Source organism: Pelodiscus sinensis, chromosome 17 (assembly GCF_052426305.1).
Source record: "Pelodiscus sinensis isolate ZL-2025 chromosome 17, ASM5242630v1, whole genome shotgun sequence".
Classification (NCBI taxonomy): domain Eukaryota; kingdom Metazoa; phylum Chordata; order Testudines; family Trionychidae; genus Pelodiscus; species Pelodiscus sinensis.
The window spans coordinates 34,247,312-34,265,129 of NC_143068.1; the positions used below are offsets into that span (position 1 = coordinate 34,247,312).

The following is a 17,818-nucleotide window of genomic DNA, read 5'->3' on the forward strand; positions in this document are numbered from 1 at the left end:
GGGAAAGAAGGGATCTAGAAGAACAAGAACCCTTATCTCTTGACTCCTGGATACTTACAGAATTCTCACCCTCTGCTCTAGTTTCTCACTGGCTGTTCTGCTGTTGCCTTGTTTTGCTCGCATCATCTGTCATTGGAATTCTGATATCAGTGAATCTCCAGAAACATCAGCCAGCTAGGACCAAACCTGAGTGATCAGTCCAGGTGCACTTATTGCTGCCTGCTTTTTTCATGGATTCTTGGTGTTTAAAGCCAGAAGAGTCATCTAGTCTGGCCTCCCACCGTCCATTAAGTTTCAGCCAGTTACCTCAGCCCAATAACTTGTGTTTAACAAAAACATAATTTGAATATGGCTACAGTTAAGCATATTCTTTGAGAGGCGCATCCGGTCTTGACACCGGGAGAGAGAATCCACCACTTTCCTTACTCAAATATTTAGCAACCCGCTTATTCTTGTTCAGTCTGATTAAAAGGGGGGTTGTTTTACTGAGGCAGAGCAGGTCTCCATGCCAGGCTCTTGGGCACCAGTGCTCTGCACAAAGGTTAGGCTGTATTCCCAGAAGAAGAGCCAATGAGGGCTAATACTTGCTATGGGATTTGCTACTAGTTTCTCCAGATTTCTATTTTTCGCTGTATTTATTTTCCCTGAATTTTTCACCAAGATGTCTCCCTGCAGTGTGGGTATAAGCACCCCCATTACGGAAGGGAGGAGAGATTCATTGGCAAAAGGGGCAGAGGAGGTTGGTTTGGGACCCAAATTGAATTTCTGTTGGTTTAAATGTCATTTTTTGTCTCCATGATCCTTAACTCCTCCTCCTGTCAGATGTGCATCTCACCAATGTAGCAGTGCAGAAGACTGCACCTGACTACGATCCAGAGAAGGTAAGTGAAAACTTCCTGACTACTGCAGTTGGCCCAGCCTGAGTCCAAGAGCACATACTATGCTGGGTAGTTCAGGGAATGCAGGCACGTACCTGCTCTGGCCTCATCGTTCCAGCGTCTGTCCAGTGTACATGGCAGCTTGGGAGTCTTTGAGGATGTACTCTATGGATGCTCTGCTTAGCTGTCCTCGGCTAGCCCATGAATCTGTGCATTGATGGCTGAGTCAGGAGATCCAGTGAGCCAGAGCTCTGCTCTCATTGTTCCATTACAACTGTGCTCTACTTAGTGGCATTGACTGTTCTGACTCCAAAGCAATTCATTCTGGGGTAATGCTTCTCAGAGACTCAGCCTAGTGGTCCCGAGCATTCACTGCTATACCCACAGCTGTAAAATGAGCTTAGCATCTTCAGAGGTCATCTCAGATTGCTACCCTCCCCCCTTTTCTGGGGGGCCTGCAGTTGGAACAAAGAGAAAAGCTTAAACAAAGGAGATCAGCATTAGACAGTCTTTGTGAATCTGAGAGTTTAAAAGTTCATAGAAACAAAGGTTTGCATTGAACTTTCCATTTTATATGTTTTTCATCCTCTAAATCTCTAGTCCTGTGGTGTCCAACACGCTAGCCACATGTGGCTGTTTGGCCACTTGAGTGTGGCTAGTTCGCTATAGCAGTAACTACCCTATCATGGCTACTGCTTCAGAACTGGTAGGAAACCATGGCTCTAGCCTAATATTTCAAGGTCCCTTGGAAAGGGAAATCTTAGATGTGCATCTTGAGAAACTCTGATGGAAAGAGAAAGTGGGATGGTGATCACTGTTAGAATCTCACTCCTGGTCTTGGGGGAAAGTTTTGGTTTTACTCCACTTTCCAAGCAGAGACTGCAGTTTCTCTCTAGACTATGGTTCAATTATTCCTTTCCAAGATGCACCAAGAGGAGTAATATCTGATTCTGGGTGTTTGACTTCTTATGCAGAATTATCTCTTGACTGCAGAGAACACTGAATGATTGTTTCATGTAGGGGTGGTCACCTACGTAGGAAGAGCTTGTCACAGTTATCTTTGTACGCATTAGGGCTGCAAGTGGACGCTTCAGCGGTTCCGACAGTACCTGACTGCCAAGCACGGGGCAGAAGGGGTGGAGATTCTCTTTGCAGAGATGGACAACATTTTCATCAAGAGCCTACAGAGTGTTCAGAAAGTGATCATCAGCGACAAACACTGTTTTGAACTGTATGGATACGACATCCTCATAGACCAGGATCTGAAGCCGTAAGGATGTTAGTGCGCAGACAGGTGGCATGCAGTGCATGGAAGGCTGCCGAAACAGCTGAGCAATGGCCAAGGAAGGGAGGCTCATGGGAAACCCCTGCCAACTCCAATAACACGTAGTACAGTAACACTCCCAGGAACATTGAGATTCAGCCAAGTGCCACTATTGAACTGATAGGACTAGACATTAAGTACACTTGCCATAACCTCAAAAGTAATCGTGTGAAGTGTTGGTGAATAGGCAGCCCTTGTTACAGAGTTTTAGACCTCAGGGGGGGTATTTCTGTTAAAGACTATGGGAGGAAACAGACTCCCCAGAAATCTTAGAGATTGTAACAAATCAAATTTGGTTCAACTTTGATTTTTATAAAAACCAACTTTCACAGTGGTCTTACTAGAAACAATTCAATTGTTTTTTAAATATGCATCAATTAAAATGCGCTTTTAAATATATAAGCTGCCTTCTGCAATGTTTGCAACCCAAATATTTCAGTACTGCAAACCTGAAATTAGAGCACACTTTCTCTGCAAAAGTAAGCAAAGAGCAGCAAAGGCAACAAGATTAGATTTGTACGGTTTTTGGTTTTAATTACAAATTAATTAAAACTGCTCTTTGTAACACTGATAAGGAAATGTGTATAACACATGGTTCAAACTGACAGTGCCCCTCTGAGCATCCTTATGTTTCTTCTTCCTCCCTCTAATGACGTGTGGGTAGCCAGTGTTCCAGTTACAACCCTCTATGGCTTGTCAGCATCAGTCTGATGCCTGTGCAGTGCCACTGGGGACAGCTTCATTTCAAGTGAGCTAATAAACGCTGCTCAGCTGTGGTCTTGGGTAACCCAATTTTGTACAGGCTAGTGTGCTGCAGTCATGACTTCAAACCAAGCTACTGCTTCCGTAGTGACACTCTGCTCCGAAAGAGCTTGTGTAACTTCCAGTGCTCAAGAAGCAAGTCAAGGTGAGGTGAACTGGAAGGAATCACTGATGTAACTATAATACCAGGGTTTGCTGCTGTCAACTGAGCAACTTAGTGGGAACTTCCAGAGCCACATAATCAGACTGCCTTTTTTTTTTTTTTTAAGGAAACTACTTCCAAAATCCCTCCACATTTCCACACTGCGGAAAGGGTTAAAATTAACCTGATTGAAGAGGATGGCAGGAGAGAGTGTTTCATCTAGCCTGTAGTTTTATTGGTATACTTTTTAGATGCTGGAGGGGCTCTCTCTTTATTACAGTCGAGCTGAATGATGTTTGCGATTAGATTGCCTATCACTTCACGCCCTCTCTCCAGCAGTGCAATGAGGTTTCTATAGATAGGCATTTCTGTTAGGTGGACTGATGATTTAGCTGTCCGCTTCCCTTTAATTCACTGTTCTTCTCTCTCCAGCTGGCTTCTTGAGGTTAATGCTTCCCCCTCCCTCACGGCCAGCAGTCAGGAGGACTATGAGCTCAAGTGTCGCCTGCTCAAGGACACCTTGCATATTGTGGACATGGAGGGCAGGTGGGTGAGGCAAACAAGTTTACTGCTCCCCATGTCTCTCACCAAAGTGTGTGAGATGTGTCCCAGCAAGTCCTTTGGCTTCTGTGGGCGAAAAGATCGTCGTCGGGGCTGTAGGTTTGACATGGTGGCATTTGCCTCCACCACCACTTGGTGCCTGTCACTGCCCTGCGATCCATTGGTGAGTCAGGATCCACTGCTTGGAAAACAGGTTCACACACATTTGTTTTACACGTCAGGAAATTGAGCCACCAAGAGCGCTCTCCCAGCGGCCCTTCCTCAGGGCCACAGAGGAAGGTGATGTCAAAGCTGGGTCTTGAACTGGAATTTCTGGTTCCCAGTCTGTTGCTCTGACCTCACTTCTCACCTCTCGCACCTTACGTATCCAGTCTCCTGTCCCAGGAAGCTTACACCTTGCATCACTTTATAATGGACTGTACAGTGTGGCTAACCCAAGATGTTCATAGTAAATATCAGCCCATTGCAGCTCTCATTTGGTTTTCTTCCTGATGATCTGCACCGATTTCCAGGCAGTGTGCAAACAGTGAATCTGAGAGCCGTTACTCCTGCACATTAACCCCTTGCATGTGATCTTGCAGGCTGACCGGGAAGGAAAAGCGTGTTGGGGGCTTTGACCTGATGTGGAACGACGGCCCTGTCAGTAGAGCAGATGGGAATGTGGATACACCAGTCAATGGAAGCTTCGTGGCAAACACACATTTAGGTACCTCACTCCTACGCAGCTGGCAGGCACCCCACTCGAGGTCCTTCACGGTTTGGACATCACCAAAAGTGCAAAACATTCTTTTCCCGCAAGAGTAAAGGGACTGGGGGTGAATTATCACACAGGTTAGTGCTAGCTGGGCGTAGTAACCATGTGAGGTTCCGTGGGAAGGTGTGAACATTTCTCCATTGGGGGCGTAAGTGATCAAAGTTAGCACTCCTATAAAGCTGATGTGGGGGCAGCAGTTAAGATTTTTGGAATTCCTTACCTCCTGAGCACCCACAAGTATTCTTCACCTGCCAGTTCCTTTAAAAACTATTCCCAAAGGTCCATACCACAATCGTGACAGCTGTTTATTGTGCACATTTCTACGGTGGGTTGCATGTTTGTTTGGTAGCAAATCATGAGACTCTTAACCTCCCCAGTTCAGTCTGGCAGAAAGTGGCTAGTGCAGGGTTTCACATGGCATACATTGCTCCCATTTTTTTCTCTGGCTGCAGCTTCATGCTGATTGGAGCGCAGCTTTGTCTGAAGGTAGGCGGTTATCTCTGCTCTTCACCCTTTGGAGGGACTAAGTCATCCGTCCCTCCGTTGATGCTTTCGTTTCAGGCTACAACAATGACAGGAAAAAACAGCTGAAGCAGCTCTTCAAACCTCTCCCTACGCAGCAGAAAGTTTAATGCTGATCCAGAGCACCAGGCAAGAGAAGTTGCAGAGGATCGAGCTCTTTCACTCCCTCTTCCTCATATTGCACAGCAGCAGTTCTCATTTGTCTTGGACAGTTTTGCTACCTCAGCATAGGATGACCGGCTATTTCTTGGCTCTTGTGTGGGAATCTTAAACAACAAGTGAACTCTGTTCTGAAGCCAGAGCAACACTAGGAGCGGGTTGGCTTTTAACTCTGACGTGATGCAGGCAGGTGTTTTGATTGTGTCCCGGTGTGGTTGACCAGTTCTTCAGTAAAGAATGAATTTGTTTTGTTCCACTGTGCAGGCTGTAGCAAGGCTGTCAGCGGGGGGGGGGTCCTAGCATGAAGGGAACATTATCTTGTGTCTACTGCATATGGCTCTAGATCAGCTGTACACACCATGTTGCAGCCAAAAAGCACTCCTAGCCATCACTTCGCCTCTGCATGCTGAATAAAATAGATAATGCCTTTGTGCTGTAAGAAATCCAGACGTGCAGCTTCACTGGTCCTCCATTTGAGGTTATTGACATGACTAGATTTCCTTTAAAGTGTAAACTATAACAGAGGCTATACAGACTGCTCAGTAAAATGGAAGCTTTTAAGAGAGGTGGGCATTTGAGCCTCCTGCTGCTATGATTACAGAAACCTGTCAGATCATAAAACCTGTTGCCATGATACTGTAGCAGTAACCATACCGTTATGTTTTATGAAGGCACTGAGAGTGGCTCCACTCTTCTGGTTGTGTTAAAAGGGCTCTTGTAACGAAGAGATTTAGTACCTCTGAGATAAGGAAAGTCCCTTGGCTGCCTTTGCTACAGCAGAGATGTCATTTTCTGGAAAGCTACAGGAGGGGCTATTCACTAATGGGAATTATTTTTAACTTCTGCAGCTGGAATGTAAGCTTACAGTGCACAGCTTTGCTTTCGGCCTTTGGAAGCTTAGGTGGACGTCACTCTGAACAATCTTCGACATTAGCTAGCTAAATACAGCCCCCTTCAAAACCAAAGCAGTCAAGCAAAGCTGATAGATTTATCAAACCAGCCCTGGCTTTAAGGAGAGTGGAACAGGCCTATTCTGGTGCAAACCCACTCCTCCTGAGCTCCACTTATATGTGCAAAACTGAACAAGGCAGTGGATGGTGGGGTGGAAGACCGGCTCAGGAGCAAATCATTACAGTTGTTCTGTTTAAACACCTGGTGCTCACCAGCTGTTCATCCAATCCAGCAAGAGGGGGAGTGCTAGACAAAGATAAAGGGTCAGCTACAGTTCTCTGCTGTGTCTACAGCATTTATCAAAGCAGATGCAGTTCTTTCATTGGCTTGCTAGCTATTCCTACTGCACTAAAATTCCCCACCCACAATCAATTTCCTGCAGTGCAAACACTTAAAATGAAAAAGAATGAAAATGATTCTGCTAGGCCCCTTATTCTCTTTGCTGTTTTCCGAGGAGCTCAACCTTGAGTTTGTCAAAATTAAATAGTAATAAGATATAATGCACCTATTACTGCACTATCCTCTATTGAAGCGATGAAATATGAAGGAGAGCTGCTCATGGTGGACTTGCCTTAACTCTTTTCCTGTGGTTTTTGCATTAACAATTAACTATACTTTATCTAGAAACCTTCACGTCTAGAGGGAGAACAGCAGGTTTTTCTTGCCACTGTATGTTCCTCTTCCCCAAGCCTGTGCACAACCGTAAGCAGTCACATTTGCCGTTTCATTAGAGGAGCTAGGAACAGAGGAATGAGCAGACATGGGATTTAGCTAGTCACTATACTGTTGCCAGCAGAGGCTGCTTCCAACAGCTTCTCAGAAAGGTTCAAGAAAACCTCCTTTAGGTAGTTATTGAATAATCTACCCCCCCAAGCAGTTTCCTCTGAATTCCCCAGCATGCCCACACTCCTCTTTCTCCACTCCAAATCGTTAACGTTTGTCTGAAACCCTGAAGCCTCAGGGTGTATTTTAAAAACACTATTATAGCTCTGCCAAGTCTTATTTGCCAGTGTGCAATCCTGTTTTGAATCTTGCTGTTAGCCTCCCTGTAGCTAACTGTGTAAAGAAAGTATTTCCTCCATTTTATCAGTTCTGAATTAATCACCTAGCAATTGCTTGTTCTTGTGTCGAGGCAGGATGAGACACCTCATCTCTCTTCTCTAAAAGATTCGCTGGTTTGCATACTCGTGTCCTTTCCCTAATGTAAACCATCCCACTTCTTCCAGATCTTCTTTCAAGTTTAATCACAAGATCCTAGCTCATAGGCATGCCCCTTCAGATTAACAGGCACTCTTGTATCTCTTGAACATGTATGAAAATTCCTGAATTTTTTTAAGTGCACAGTTTAATTCACAAGCAAGCTTTACAACGCAAAGTGTCTATTTATTCTTTGAAGATGCTGTGGATTCTTTCCCCTTTCCTGCCAAAAGAACACACTAGCTGGGAGATAAATTACAGGGGCTCATATATATATATATATATAAAAGAAGATGCAGTTAAGAATGCCCTGTTCTTCTGATTCTAATAATCCCAATGCCACCCCAGTGATGGCAGGCAGTCAAATAATGAAAAGGGATGGTGTTCTAACACTTGTCTCTGCAGCGTCCAATCCACAACTAACACTGAACCCTGATGACTGAGTGACAGTCGGAAGTAAAGCTGAAGTCCCCAGGATGAAGGTCTAATTTCGTCCTTCCAGTATCTGGTGGATTGCTTTCATTTCCTCGGGGGTCATGGGGTTCAAGTTAAACCCCCTCAGCTCAGGCTTACCTGAGGAAAACAAGCAGAAAACACAGATATGGTTAAAAAGCATGCGTACACTGGTCCCTGCTGAAAGAGTTTAAACTGCCAGTAGAAGTAGTCTGGAAAAACACTGCTGTATCAGCCTGTCTCCATGGCCATCACTGACTCAACTGCTGTCTATTGGAAACAACTGATAACGTGGTAGTGCTGGGCCGAGGGGTCTGCGACAGGACTCATGCCCAGGAAACTGGGCAAACATGGGGCTTTTGCTGTCAACAGAAGAGAGAGGGTTGTTAAAAAGCAGGTAATTGGATAACTGTACTGGCTCCCGCCCTGCTCCCAGGGAACTAGGTGCCGCCTCATGCTGCAGGCTCTGATATACAGCCAGCAGTGCGGGGTGACAGCTGGCTCCCTGAAAGTGGGCCCAGAGTCTGTGTGTCACCGTTCACACTAACCAATAAGCCCAGACTTATTTGGTAACCGTGTAAACGCTTAACCTGTTACATCCCTAGAAGAGAGGAGAGTTATTCTCGGACTCTGTTTCAAGGATTTTTTAATATCTTCCCTCCACCCCTCCTCTGATTTGTGCCTCCCACCAAATGTTCCCTGAACCTTTCACAAATACCTTGAGCTTCATAGAGACGGTTGACTTTTACTCTCAGCTCTTTCCGAAGTTGGTTTATTTCCTCATCCAACTGCTCCTGATCTGAGAAGACAGGGATGATGGTGATAATGAAGCATCCAGGAGTACAGTGAGTTAAGGAAACACAAACAGCAAGCTCTCGACTGCTCCTTATGTTGTATTCAGATTTTAACCACAAGTGCAGGGGAACTCTTCCCTACTGCCTATTCTTCAGATTCTCGTGCTCGTTGAAGTGGCTGCATTTTTTTGGTCATATAGAAATACAGCAATGTTCCCTCTAATGTTTTCCATCAATGGATGGAATAAGTTTTATGTGCACCAAGGCATGTGTGGATGTGCACCACAAGTAGAAACATGCTGCAGGCCGTGGGCTCTCTGCTAATCAACTAGGTGGCATTTTAATGTCTCCTGGGTGGCTGCCCAAGCGCTCAGTTTATAGGAAACACTGGGAACTTATACAGTTCTCTTTCCATAGCCTATGTTCCTGCCAGATAGTCCCGTCCAGCTGAGTACAATGAACTGAATGGTAAAAGGTACAAAGTTTGTGGAGCCCATGCAACCTATCAGAAAAGATATGCCACGTCAGTGCTTCTAGCCAAATAGGCAGTTTTTAAAATGGAACCATAAGCTGTCTGGAGCAAGCACTGTCTTTTATTGGGGGGAGAGGGATGTAAGTAACTAACCATCAGGGCCTGTGGGCACTACCACAATACAGGTAACACTTGTAAACCTGCCCACTTTCACAGATTTTAAGGACGGAAGGGCTGACCTGCATAGCACCAGCCAGAAAATGTCACCCGCTTACCCTTGTATTGAGTGCAGCTTTAAAATGTGCCTCCTTTCAATTTCATTGAATGTCCTTTGCCCTTTGCATTAGAGGCAAGTTGAATACACCTTCCCCACCTACCTTCGCCTGCCCCCCCCTTTTGTTTAATACCTTTATCACATCCCCTCATAACAGAGATTTTTTTGTCACTCATCTCCAAAGCCCCTCGAATTCTGTTGTGCCTCCTTTGATATGGGGGCCCAATGCTGCATATAGTATTAAAAAGACAGTGCCCTATTGATTTATAGACTGGTACAGCCGGTCCCTGAGTTACGACCGTTCGCATTTACGACCAAAGCTCCCATGGAGCGGTCATAAAGGCGGTCCCCGAGTTACGACCGTTCGCATTTACGACCAAAGCTCCCATGGAGCGGTCGTAAAGGCGGTCCCCGAGTTACGAACAGCGCAGTCACTATGTAACTCAATGGGGTCCGAGTTGCGAACAGATCGAGTTACGGCCAAGTGTTTGGTCCGTAACTTGTTCGTAACTCAGGGAGAGGCTGTATTCAGATATTTTCCATAGCATTCCCCAGCCTATTGTACCCTAACACAGTTTGCTTTAATGCACATCTCAGTGAAATGTATGAGGGGTTCAAATTATTCCCTCTAATATCTATTTGTCCCCACTGAATTCCATCTGCCACTTTGTTGTTCATTTACCTACCTTGCCTGGGCCCCTCCGAAATTCCTCCTCAGCTCTGCTCCCTTAATTCTTTGACCTAATTTGTCCCTGTACAGTTTATACTTAAGTGTTAAAATATGCACATAGTGTAGCTTTATGCATTTAGTCTCCTAGTTTCTTGGGAAAGAGTAAAGTCTCAGTTATGTGCACAATATGGACAGAAACCATCTTATTTCCCAGCTGAGTTAAGTGCCTCTTCCTCTGATCTGCCTCAAGAATGCTGTGCCACGCTTTGAAAAGGAAACACAGGGTACATGGTTCACAATGCAGGTTGGCACATGGGATAAAACAATAACCTGCATGTTAGGAAACTTGAGTTCTACTCCTTATTCTGCCACTGCTCTGTGTGTGGCAAGCTACTCCTCTGTGCTTCAATCTCCCTATCTGTAAAATATAAATACTCGTAATTAAGCCTTCTCTGTAAAGCACTTTGAGGCCTAGGGATGAGAAGTGCTAGGTAGGAGCCAAGCTTCTACATGGCAGCAAGAATAAAAGCCCCGCGTGCAAAAGCTCTAAGTCGGTAAAGAGAGTAACTCAGCAACTAAATTAGCACAAGTACCACACATCTGACAACTCCTGTGTCTGTGTCCACAGTATGCAAAAAAAAAACCTTGTTCAATACTGGCTGACGCTTGAGTTTTCAAACAGACTTTAGAAATCTGACATCTGTCTTACCTTTCTGAATCATTTCTTTAGTCTTTGATTTTGGAAGCTGAATAAACATGTTTCCAAAGCAAACCATTGCTGTTTCTGAAAAGAGAAAGCAAGCCTATGTAGATATTTTCACAATGCGCTTCTCTGCTTCCTACTGGGTACAAAATAAATGTAAAATCTAACCAGCAGGCTAGCCTTTGTAAATCCCCCTATAGTCTACTCTACAGAATCGTTTAGGTGTGTTTCTAAGAGAAATTAAGCAAGATGCAGTCTCGTGGATTTCAATATTTTGTACTGGCATCTGTATCCACAAAAACGAGGTACAGATACCTGCATCCATAGCCGCAGATATAAAGTGGATATCCACAAATGTGCAGGGTTCTAGATGCAAAATTTGTATCCGCATCCACAAAAATGAGATATGGATATAAAGCAGAAATCACGGAACCTATGCAAGAGTGAGTTAAGTCACCACAAACAATTCTACCCTTTCAGAGCAGAAAGACACACACTTGGTTTCCCAAAACCCTTATTTAGTTTCTGAAACTATTCAATATTTACTACAGAGATCAAGTAAATTTTTAAATGCAGCTCTGTTTTAAGAAGTGACTTTAAAGATGGCATCCCTCTATTTTTGTCTGTAACTTTCTAATTCAATCTCCTCAATTTTTAAATTATAAACGTTTCTTCCAACGACCAGCTCTTCAAAACTAACTTGGGATGTCTGTGCCCAAGCTGGGTTCTTTCACCATCCCAGTGAAGAGTCTGCCATTGGGTCTTAGTTAATAAATCTGTTGCTAAAAACGCAGAGCAGAATATCATGTTCTCATATACAGAGTGGCTGTGTCTAGACTGGCATGATTTTCTGGAAATGCTTTTAACGGAAAAGTTTTCTGTTAAAAGCATTTTCGGAAAAGAGCGTCTAGATTGGCCCGGACACTTTTCTGCAAAAGCACTTTTTGCGGAAAAGTGTCCGTGCCAATCTAGATGCGCTTTTCTGCAAAAAAGCCCCGATCGCCATTTTTGCAATTGGGGCTTTTTTGCGGAAAACGAATCTGAGCTGTCTACACTGGCCCCTTGGCGCAAAAGGGACTTTTGCCTGAACGGGAGCAGCACAGTATTTCTGCAAGAAGCCCTGATTTCAGACAGTAGGAAGTCAGTGCCTTTGCGGAAATTCAAGCGGCCAGTGTAGACAGCTGGCAAGTTTTTCCGGGAAAGTGGCTGATTTTCCGGGAAAACTGGCCAGTCTGGACGCAGCCCGATTCCAAGGGCCAGTGAGGGGTTGCAATGACACCCGCCCACACCGTAGGCAGGCAGTGGAGCTGTAGCTGCCTGGCCTGGCTGCAACACAAGGCGGGCCCGTGCAGACTGGCAGGGCGGCTCGGCCAATGGGGGAGCCGGACGCTGCAGGCGGGCCCGGGCGGACACTCGCGCGCAGCACGCGGGCCCCTCTGCAGCGGGAGGGGGGGCCGCCCGGCGCATGCGCGCTGGCTCCCTCACCGGCAGGCTCCGGGTCCGTCCGCAGCGCCCTGAGCGCCTCCCGGTTCTGGTTCCGCTTCGCGTCCAGCTCCGCGATCTGCCGGAGAGAGGGGGGGTCAGAGCCCGGGGGGAGGAACGGGCGGGGGGGGGGTCGCGGGGGTCCCCCCCCCCGCTCCCGGTACCTGCCGCCGCCCGGCCAGCGCCTCCTCCGCCAGCGCCTCCAGCTCGGCCAGGTAGCGCAGCACGAGCTCGGGCTCCCGCGCCATGGCCCGGCCTGTGCAACGCCGGCCCGCCCGCCCGGCAACCGCCGCCGCGCGCCCCGTTCCGCCCCGCCCCGCCCCGCGCCCGGCCCCTCCCCGAGTCCCCCCCCCGCTCTGGTGTTGGGTCCCCCCCCGCCTCCTCCCCGAGTCCCCCCCCCGCTCTGGTGTTGGGCCCCCCCGCCTCCTCCCCGAGTCCCCCCCCGCTCTGGTGTTGGGTCCCCCCCCGCCTCCTCCCCGAGTCCCCCCCCGCTCTGGTGTTGGGCCCCCCCCCCGCCTCCTCCCCGAGTCCCCCCCCGCTCTGGTGTTGGGCCCCCCCGCCTCCTCCCCGAGCCCCCCCCCTCCTCCCCGAGCCCCCCCCGCTCTGGTGTTGGGCCCCCCCGCCTCCTCCCCGAGTCCCCCCCCGCTCTGGTGTTGGGCCCCCCCGCCTCCTCCCCGAGCCCCCCCCGCTCTGGTGTTGGGTCCCCCCCGCCTCCTCCCCGCGCCCCCCCCCCGCCTCCTCCCCGAGCCCCCCCCGCTCTGGTGTTGGGTCCCCCCCGCCTCCTCCCCGCGCCCCCCCCGCCTCCTCCCCGAGTCCCCCCCCCGCTCTGGTGTTGGGCCCCCCCGCCTCCTCCCCGAGCCCCCCCCGCTCTGGTGTTGGGCCCCCCCGCCTCCTCCCCGAGCCCCCCCCCCCGCCTCCTCCCCGAGCCCCCCCCGCTCTGGTGTTGGGTCCCCCCCGCCTCCTCCCCGAGCCCCCCCGCTCTGGTGTTGGGTCCCCCCCGCCTCCTCCCCGAGTCCCCCCCCCGCTCTGGTGTTGGGCCCCCCCGCCTCCTCCCCGAGCCCCCCCCGCTCTGGTGTTGGGTCCCCCCCGCCTCCTCCCCGAGCCCCCCCGCTCTGGTGTTGGGTCCCCCCCGCCTCCTCCCCGCGCCCCCCCCCCCGCTCTGGTGTTGGGTCCCCCCCGCCTCCTCCCCGAGCCCCCCCCCCGCCTCCTCCCCGCGCCCCCCCCGCTCTGGTGTTGGGTCCCCCCCGCCTCCTCCCCGAGCCCCCCCCCCGCATCCTCCCCGAGCCCCCCCCGCTCTGGTGTTGGGCCCCCCCGCCTCCTCCCCGCGCCCCCCCCCGCTCTGGTGTTGGGCCCCCCCGCCTCCTCCCCGCGCCCCCCCCCGCTCTGGTGTTGGGTCCCCCCCGCCTCCTCCCCGAGCCCCCCCCCGCCTCCTCCCCGAGCCCCCCCCCGCTCTGGTGTTGGGCCCCCCCGCCTCCTCCCCGCGCCCCCCCCGCCTCCGCCCCGAGCCCCCCCCGCTCTGGTGTTGGGCCCCCCCGCCTCCTCCCCGCGCCCCCCCCGCTCTGATGTTGGGCCCCCCCCCGCCTCCTCCCCGAGTCCCCCCCCCGCTCTGGTGTTGGGCCCCCCCGCCTCCTCCCCGAGCCCCCCCCGCTCTGGTGTTGGGTCCCCCCCGCCTCCTCCCCGAGCCCCCCCCTCTGGTGTTGGGCCCCCCCGCCTCCTCCCCGAGCCCCCCCCGCTCTGGTGTTGGGTCCCCCCCGCCTCCTCCCCGAGCCCCCCCGCTCTGGTGTTGGGTCCCCCCCGCCTCCTCCCCGAGCCCCCCCGCTCTGGTGTTGGGTCCCCCCCGCCTCCTCCCCGCGCCCCCCCGCTCTGGTGTTGGGTCCCCCCCGCCTCCTCCCCGAGCCCCCCCCCCGCCTCCTCCCCGAGCCCCCCCCCCGCCTCCTCCCCGCGCCCCCCCGCTCTGGTGTTGGGTCCCCCCCGCCTCCTCCCCGAGCCCCCCCCCCGCCTCCTCCCCGCGCCCCCCCCCGCCTCCGCTCCGAGCCCCCCCCGCTCTGGTGTTGGGCCCCCCCGCCTCCTCCCCGCGCCCCCCCCGCTCTGATGTTGGGCCCCCCCCCGCCTCCTCCCCGAGTCCCCCCCCCCCGCTCTGGTGTTGGGCCCCCCCGCCTCCTCCCCGCGCCCCCCCCGCTCTGGTGTTGGGCCCCCCCGCCTCCTCCCCGCGCCCCCCCCGCCTCCTCCCCGAGTCCCCCCCCCGCTCTGGTGTTGGGCCCCCCCGCCTCCTCCCCGAGCCCCCCCCGCTCTGGTGTTGGGTCCCCCCCGCCTCCTCCCCGAGCCCCCCCCTCTGGTGTTGGGCCCCCCCGCCTCCTCCCCGAGCCCCCCCCGCTCTGGTGTTGGGTCCCCCCCGCCTCCTCCCCGAGCCCCCCCGCTCTGGTGTTGGGTCCCCCCCGCCTCCTCCCCGAGCCCCCCCGCTCTGGTGTTGGGTCCCCCCCGCCTCCTCCCCGCGCCCCCCCCGCTCTGGTGTTGGGTCCCCCCCGCCTCCTCCCCGAGCCCCCCCGCTCTGGTGTTGGGTCCCCCCCGCCTCCTCCCCGAGCCCCCCCCCCGCCTCCTCCCCGAGCCCCCCCCCCGCTCTGGTGTTGGGCCCCCCCGCCTCCTCCCCGCGCCCCCCCCCGCTCTGGTGTTGGGCCCCCCCGCCTCCTCCCCGCGCCCCCCCCCGCTCTGGTGTTGGGTCCCCCCCGCCTCCTCCCCGAGCCCCCCCCGCCTCCTCCCCGAGCCCCCCCCCCGCTCTGGTGTTGGGCCCCCCCGCCTCCTCCCCGCGCCCCCCCCGCCTCCGCCCCGAGCCCCCCCCGCTCTGGTGTTGGGCCCCCCCCGCCTCCTCCCCGCGCCCCCCCCGCTCTGATGTTGGGCCCCCTCCCGCCTCCTCCCCGAGTCCCCCCCCCCGCTCTGGTGTTGGGCCCCCCCGCCTCCTCCCCGCGCCCCCCCCCGCTCTGGTGTTGGGTCCCCCCCGCCTCCTCCCCGAGCCCCCCCCCGCCTCCTCCCCGAGCCCCCCCCCGCTCTGGTGTTGGGCCCCCCCCGCCTCCTCCCCGCGCCCCCCCCGCCTCCGCCCCGAGCCCCGAGCCCCCCCCGCTCTGGTGTTGGGCCCCCCCGCCTCCTCCCCGCGCCCCCCCCGCTCTGATGTTGGGCCCCCCCCCGCCTCCTCCCCGAGTCCCCCCCCGCTCTGGTGTTGGGCCCCCCCGCCTCCTCCCCGAGTCCCCCCCCCCCCCGCTCTGGTGTTGGGTCCCCCCCGCCTCCTCCCCGAGCCCCCCCCGCTCTGGTGTTGGGTCCCCCCCGCCTCCTCCCCGAGCCCCCCCCCCCGCTCTGGTGTTGGGTCCCCCCCGCCTCCTCCCCGAGCCCCCCCCGCTCTGGTGTTGGGTCCCCCCCGCCTCCTCCCCGAGCCCCCCCCGCTCTGGTGTTGGGTCCCCCCCGCCTCCTCCCCGAGCCCCCCCCGCTCTGGTGTTGGGTCCCCCCCGCCTCCTCCCCGAGCCCCCCCCCGCTCTGGTGTTGGGTCCCCCCCGCCTCCTCCCCGAGCCCCCCCCGCTCTGGTGTTGGGTCCCCCCCGCCTCCTCCCCGAGTCGTCCCCCCCCCGCTCTGGTGTTGGGTCCCCCCCGCCTCCTCCCCGAGTCCCCCCCCCCCCCCCGCTCTGGTGTTGGGTCCCCCCCGCCTCCTCCCCGAGCCCCCCCCGCTCTGGTGTTGGGCCCCCCCCTGCCTCCTCCCCGAGCCCCCCCCGCTCTGGTGTTGGGCCCCCCCGCCTCCTCCCCGAGCCCCCCCCGCTCTGGTGTTGGGCCCCCCCCGCCTCCTCCCTGAGTCCCCCCCCGCTCTGGTGTTGGGTCCCCCCGCCTCCTCCCTGAGTCCCCCCCGCTCTGGTGTTGGGTCCCCCCGCCTCCTCCCTGAGTGTCCCCCCCCGCTCTGGTGTTGGGCCCCCCCGCCTCCTCCCCAAGCCCCCCCCGCTCTGGTGTTGGGTCCCCCCCCCAACTCCTCCCTGAGTCTCCCCTCTCCCGCTCCCTCCCTGACTCCTCCCTGAGTCTCCCCCCCCTGCTCTGTTGTTGGGTGTCCCCCTCCGGACTCCACCTCTAGGGCTAGCCCCCACATTCCTCTCTGGGAGGCCCCCTCTGCTGCTGGCCCCTCCCCCCACTCTCCTCCCAGGGGGTTCCCTCCTCCGTGGCTGGGGCTCACCTGGTCATCCCCCCCCTCCCCTTGGTCCTCTGTTGCAGAGGACTCCTCCTCCTCCATGCCCCCCCCCCCATTGCGGGGCTCTGTTGCCAAGCCCTCCCCTCCCCATGGGTCTCTCTTGTGGGAAGTGCCCTTGGGGTCTGTCATTCCCTGTCACTCATCGCAAAGCCTGTTGCCAGCCACCTCCTGTCCCAGAAGGACCATTTCACCCTTCTCCACAGTGCATCGGCCTCCGGGCTGGGATGTAGCAATTGTTTAAAAGCCACCAGTAACACTGCATACCAGTTTAGGGCAAGGACTGGCAAAAAATTCTGTTACCTGGACCTTGCAGGGGAATCCAGGTGGGTAGAACACAGTTACCCACATTGTAATTGACCTGGGGCATTGGGGTTAACAACACAAAACTTAAACGTGGTTGGCCCTGCTGTGAGGGCAGGGGATTGGATTTGATACCCTTTCAGTTCTGGTATTCTGTGATTCTCTGCCATGGGATTGCTAATGATCACCAAGTCAGCATGGGTGACACATGTCCTGCTTCCTAAGTCCAATTCTTGAGACCAGTGACGCACCTGATCTAAACAGACACTTAGGTCTGTCGATTATGGATACTCATAGAGGTTGCTCAGTTGCATAATTCTTCCTTCGAATTCCGGCTACAGCAATATCCCAGATAACTTCAGCTTTCAGCTGAGATGTGTGAACTGGCTTTACATTTTGTCCTTCTCACAATAATTGAATGTTTCTCTGTGGAGAATGGAGATATTCCGTGTCCATTTGTAGGGGATGTTTGTGCGTATGTGTGCGAGAAAGAAGGGGGATCTTAGCTGAAGATGAAGTTGTCTTTATATGGCAAACATCATTTGAAATTAACAACATATTTTAGAGAATTCCCTGTCAGAGAGAAGAGGGCTTAGGCAAATAGCCACTCCATTTGAAGTAACTGTGAGGCAGGGCAAAGGTGCTGTTTGCGGTATAAGAGCAAAGCGTGATGTCCAGTCCTTGGTGAAGAATAAGGACAGGACTTGGCAGCATCCCCTTCCATGCCTCTTCTGTTTGATCACTGCCTGGACACCCCTTTGTTGCCAAAACGCTCTGCTGCAGAAATGACAGCTGAATATTTAGCAACTCAGGATGGGGAGATGATTCTGTGGAAGTGAGTCAGCACCATTTTTAATGAAGCAAGCAACTCTGCTGCATGAAAGAGTAAATTACATGCATGTAATTAAATGGAGGCTCTCAGAGAGGCATCTGTTTAATGCACAAAAGCAATACAGGCAAAAGATCAGAGCTTCTCCAAGGCTGGTCCCTGCCAAGTCACTGAACCGTTGTCATGACAGTATTGAAGGCTCTTCGTGGCATTAAGAACCACTTCAGCTGCAGAAGTCCTTGGAATAATGCAGCAGCGCGTAACTTTGGCATCCTGTTCTGGATTGCACGAGGGACAAGATTTGGCCAAGGAAATGCACAAGGAAACCTCACAGAATTTGTATCAATGATTGCTTTGCATAAAGGTGGGGGGGTTG

General features: G+C 53.9%; 2 protein-coding genes across 6 annotated transcripts in view; one reads left to right on the plus strand and one right to left on the minus strand.

Moving 5' to 3' along the window:
• Positions 1-7,536, plus strand: part of TTLL9 (tubulin tyrosine ligase like 9) — a 28,815-nt gene extending 21,279 nt beyond the window's left edge. For 4 of the 5 annotated variants that reach the window (XM_075900850.2, XM_075900852.2, XM_075900853.2 and 1 more), the window contains 5 exons: positions 823-881; positions 1,952-2,148; positions 3,539-3,652; positions 4,249-4,498; positions 4,983-7,536. In XM_075900850.2, the coding sequence (XP_075756965.2) occupies positions 823-881; positions 1,952-2,148; positions 3,539-3,652; positions 4,249-4,471 (593 nt within the window). In that variant the 3' untranslated portion in view covers positions 4,472-4,498; positions 4,983-7,536. The remainder of the gene's footprint in view (positions 1-822; positions 882-1,951; positions 2,149-3,538; positions 3,653-4,248; positions 4,499-4,982) is intronic. The other variant, XM_075900851.2, reaches the window with a different exon arrangement.
• Positions 7,416-12,403, minus strand: PDRG1 (p53 and DNA damage regulated 1). Its single transcript, XM_075900856.2, has 5 exons — positions 12,263-12,403; positions 12,102-12,177; positions 10,623-10,697; positions 8,422-8,502; positions 7,416-7,823 (listed from the first exon to the last, which is right to left on the minus strand). Exons 1-5 carry the CDS (start codon positions 12,344-12,346, stop codon positions 7,735-7,737), a joined length of 405 nt encoding a protein of 134 aa, XP_075756971.1. The 5' UTR covers positions 12,347-12,403; the 3' UTR covers positions 7,416-7,734.
• Positions 12,404-17,818: the final 5,415 nt, after the last annotated feature.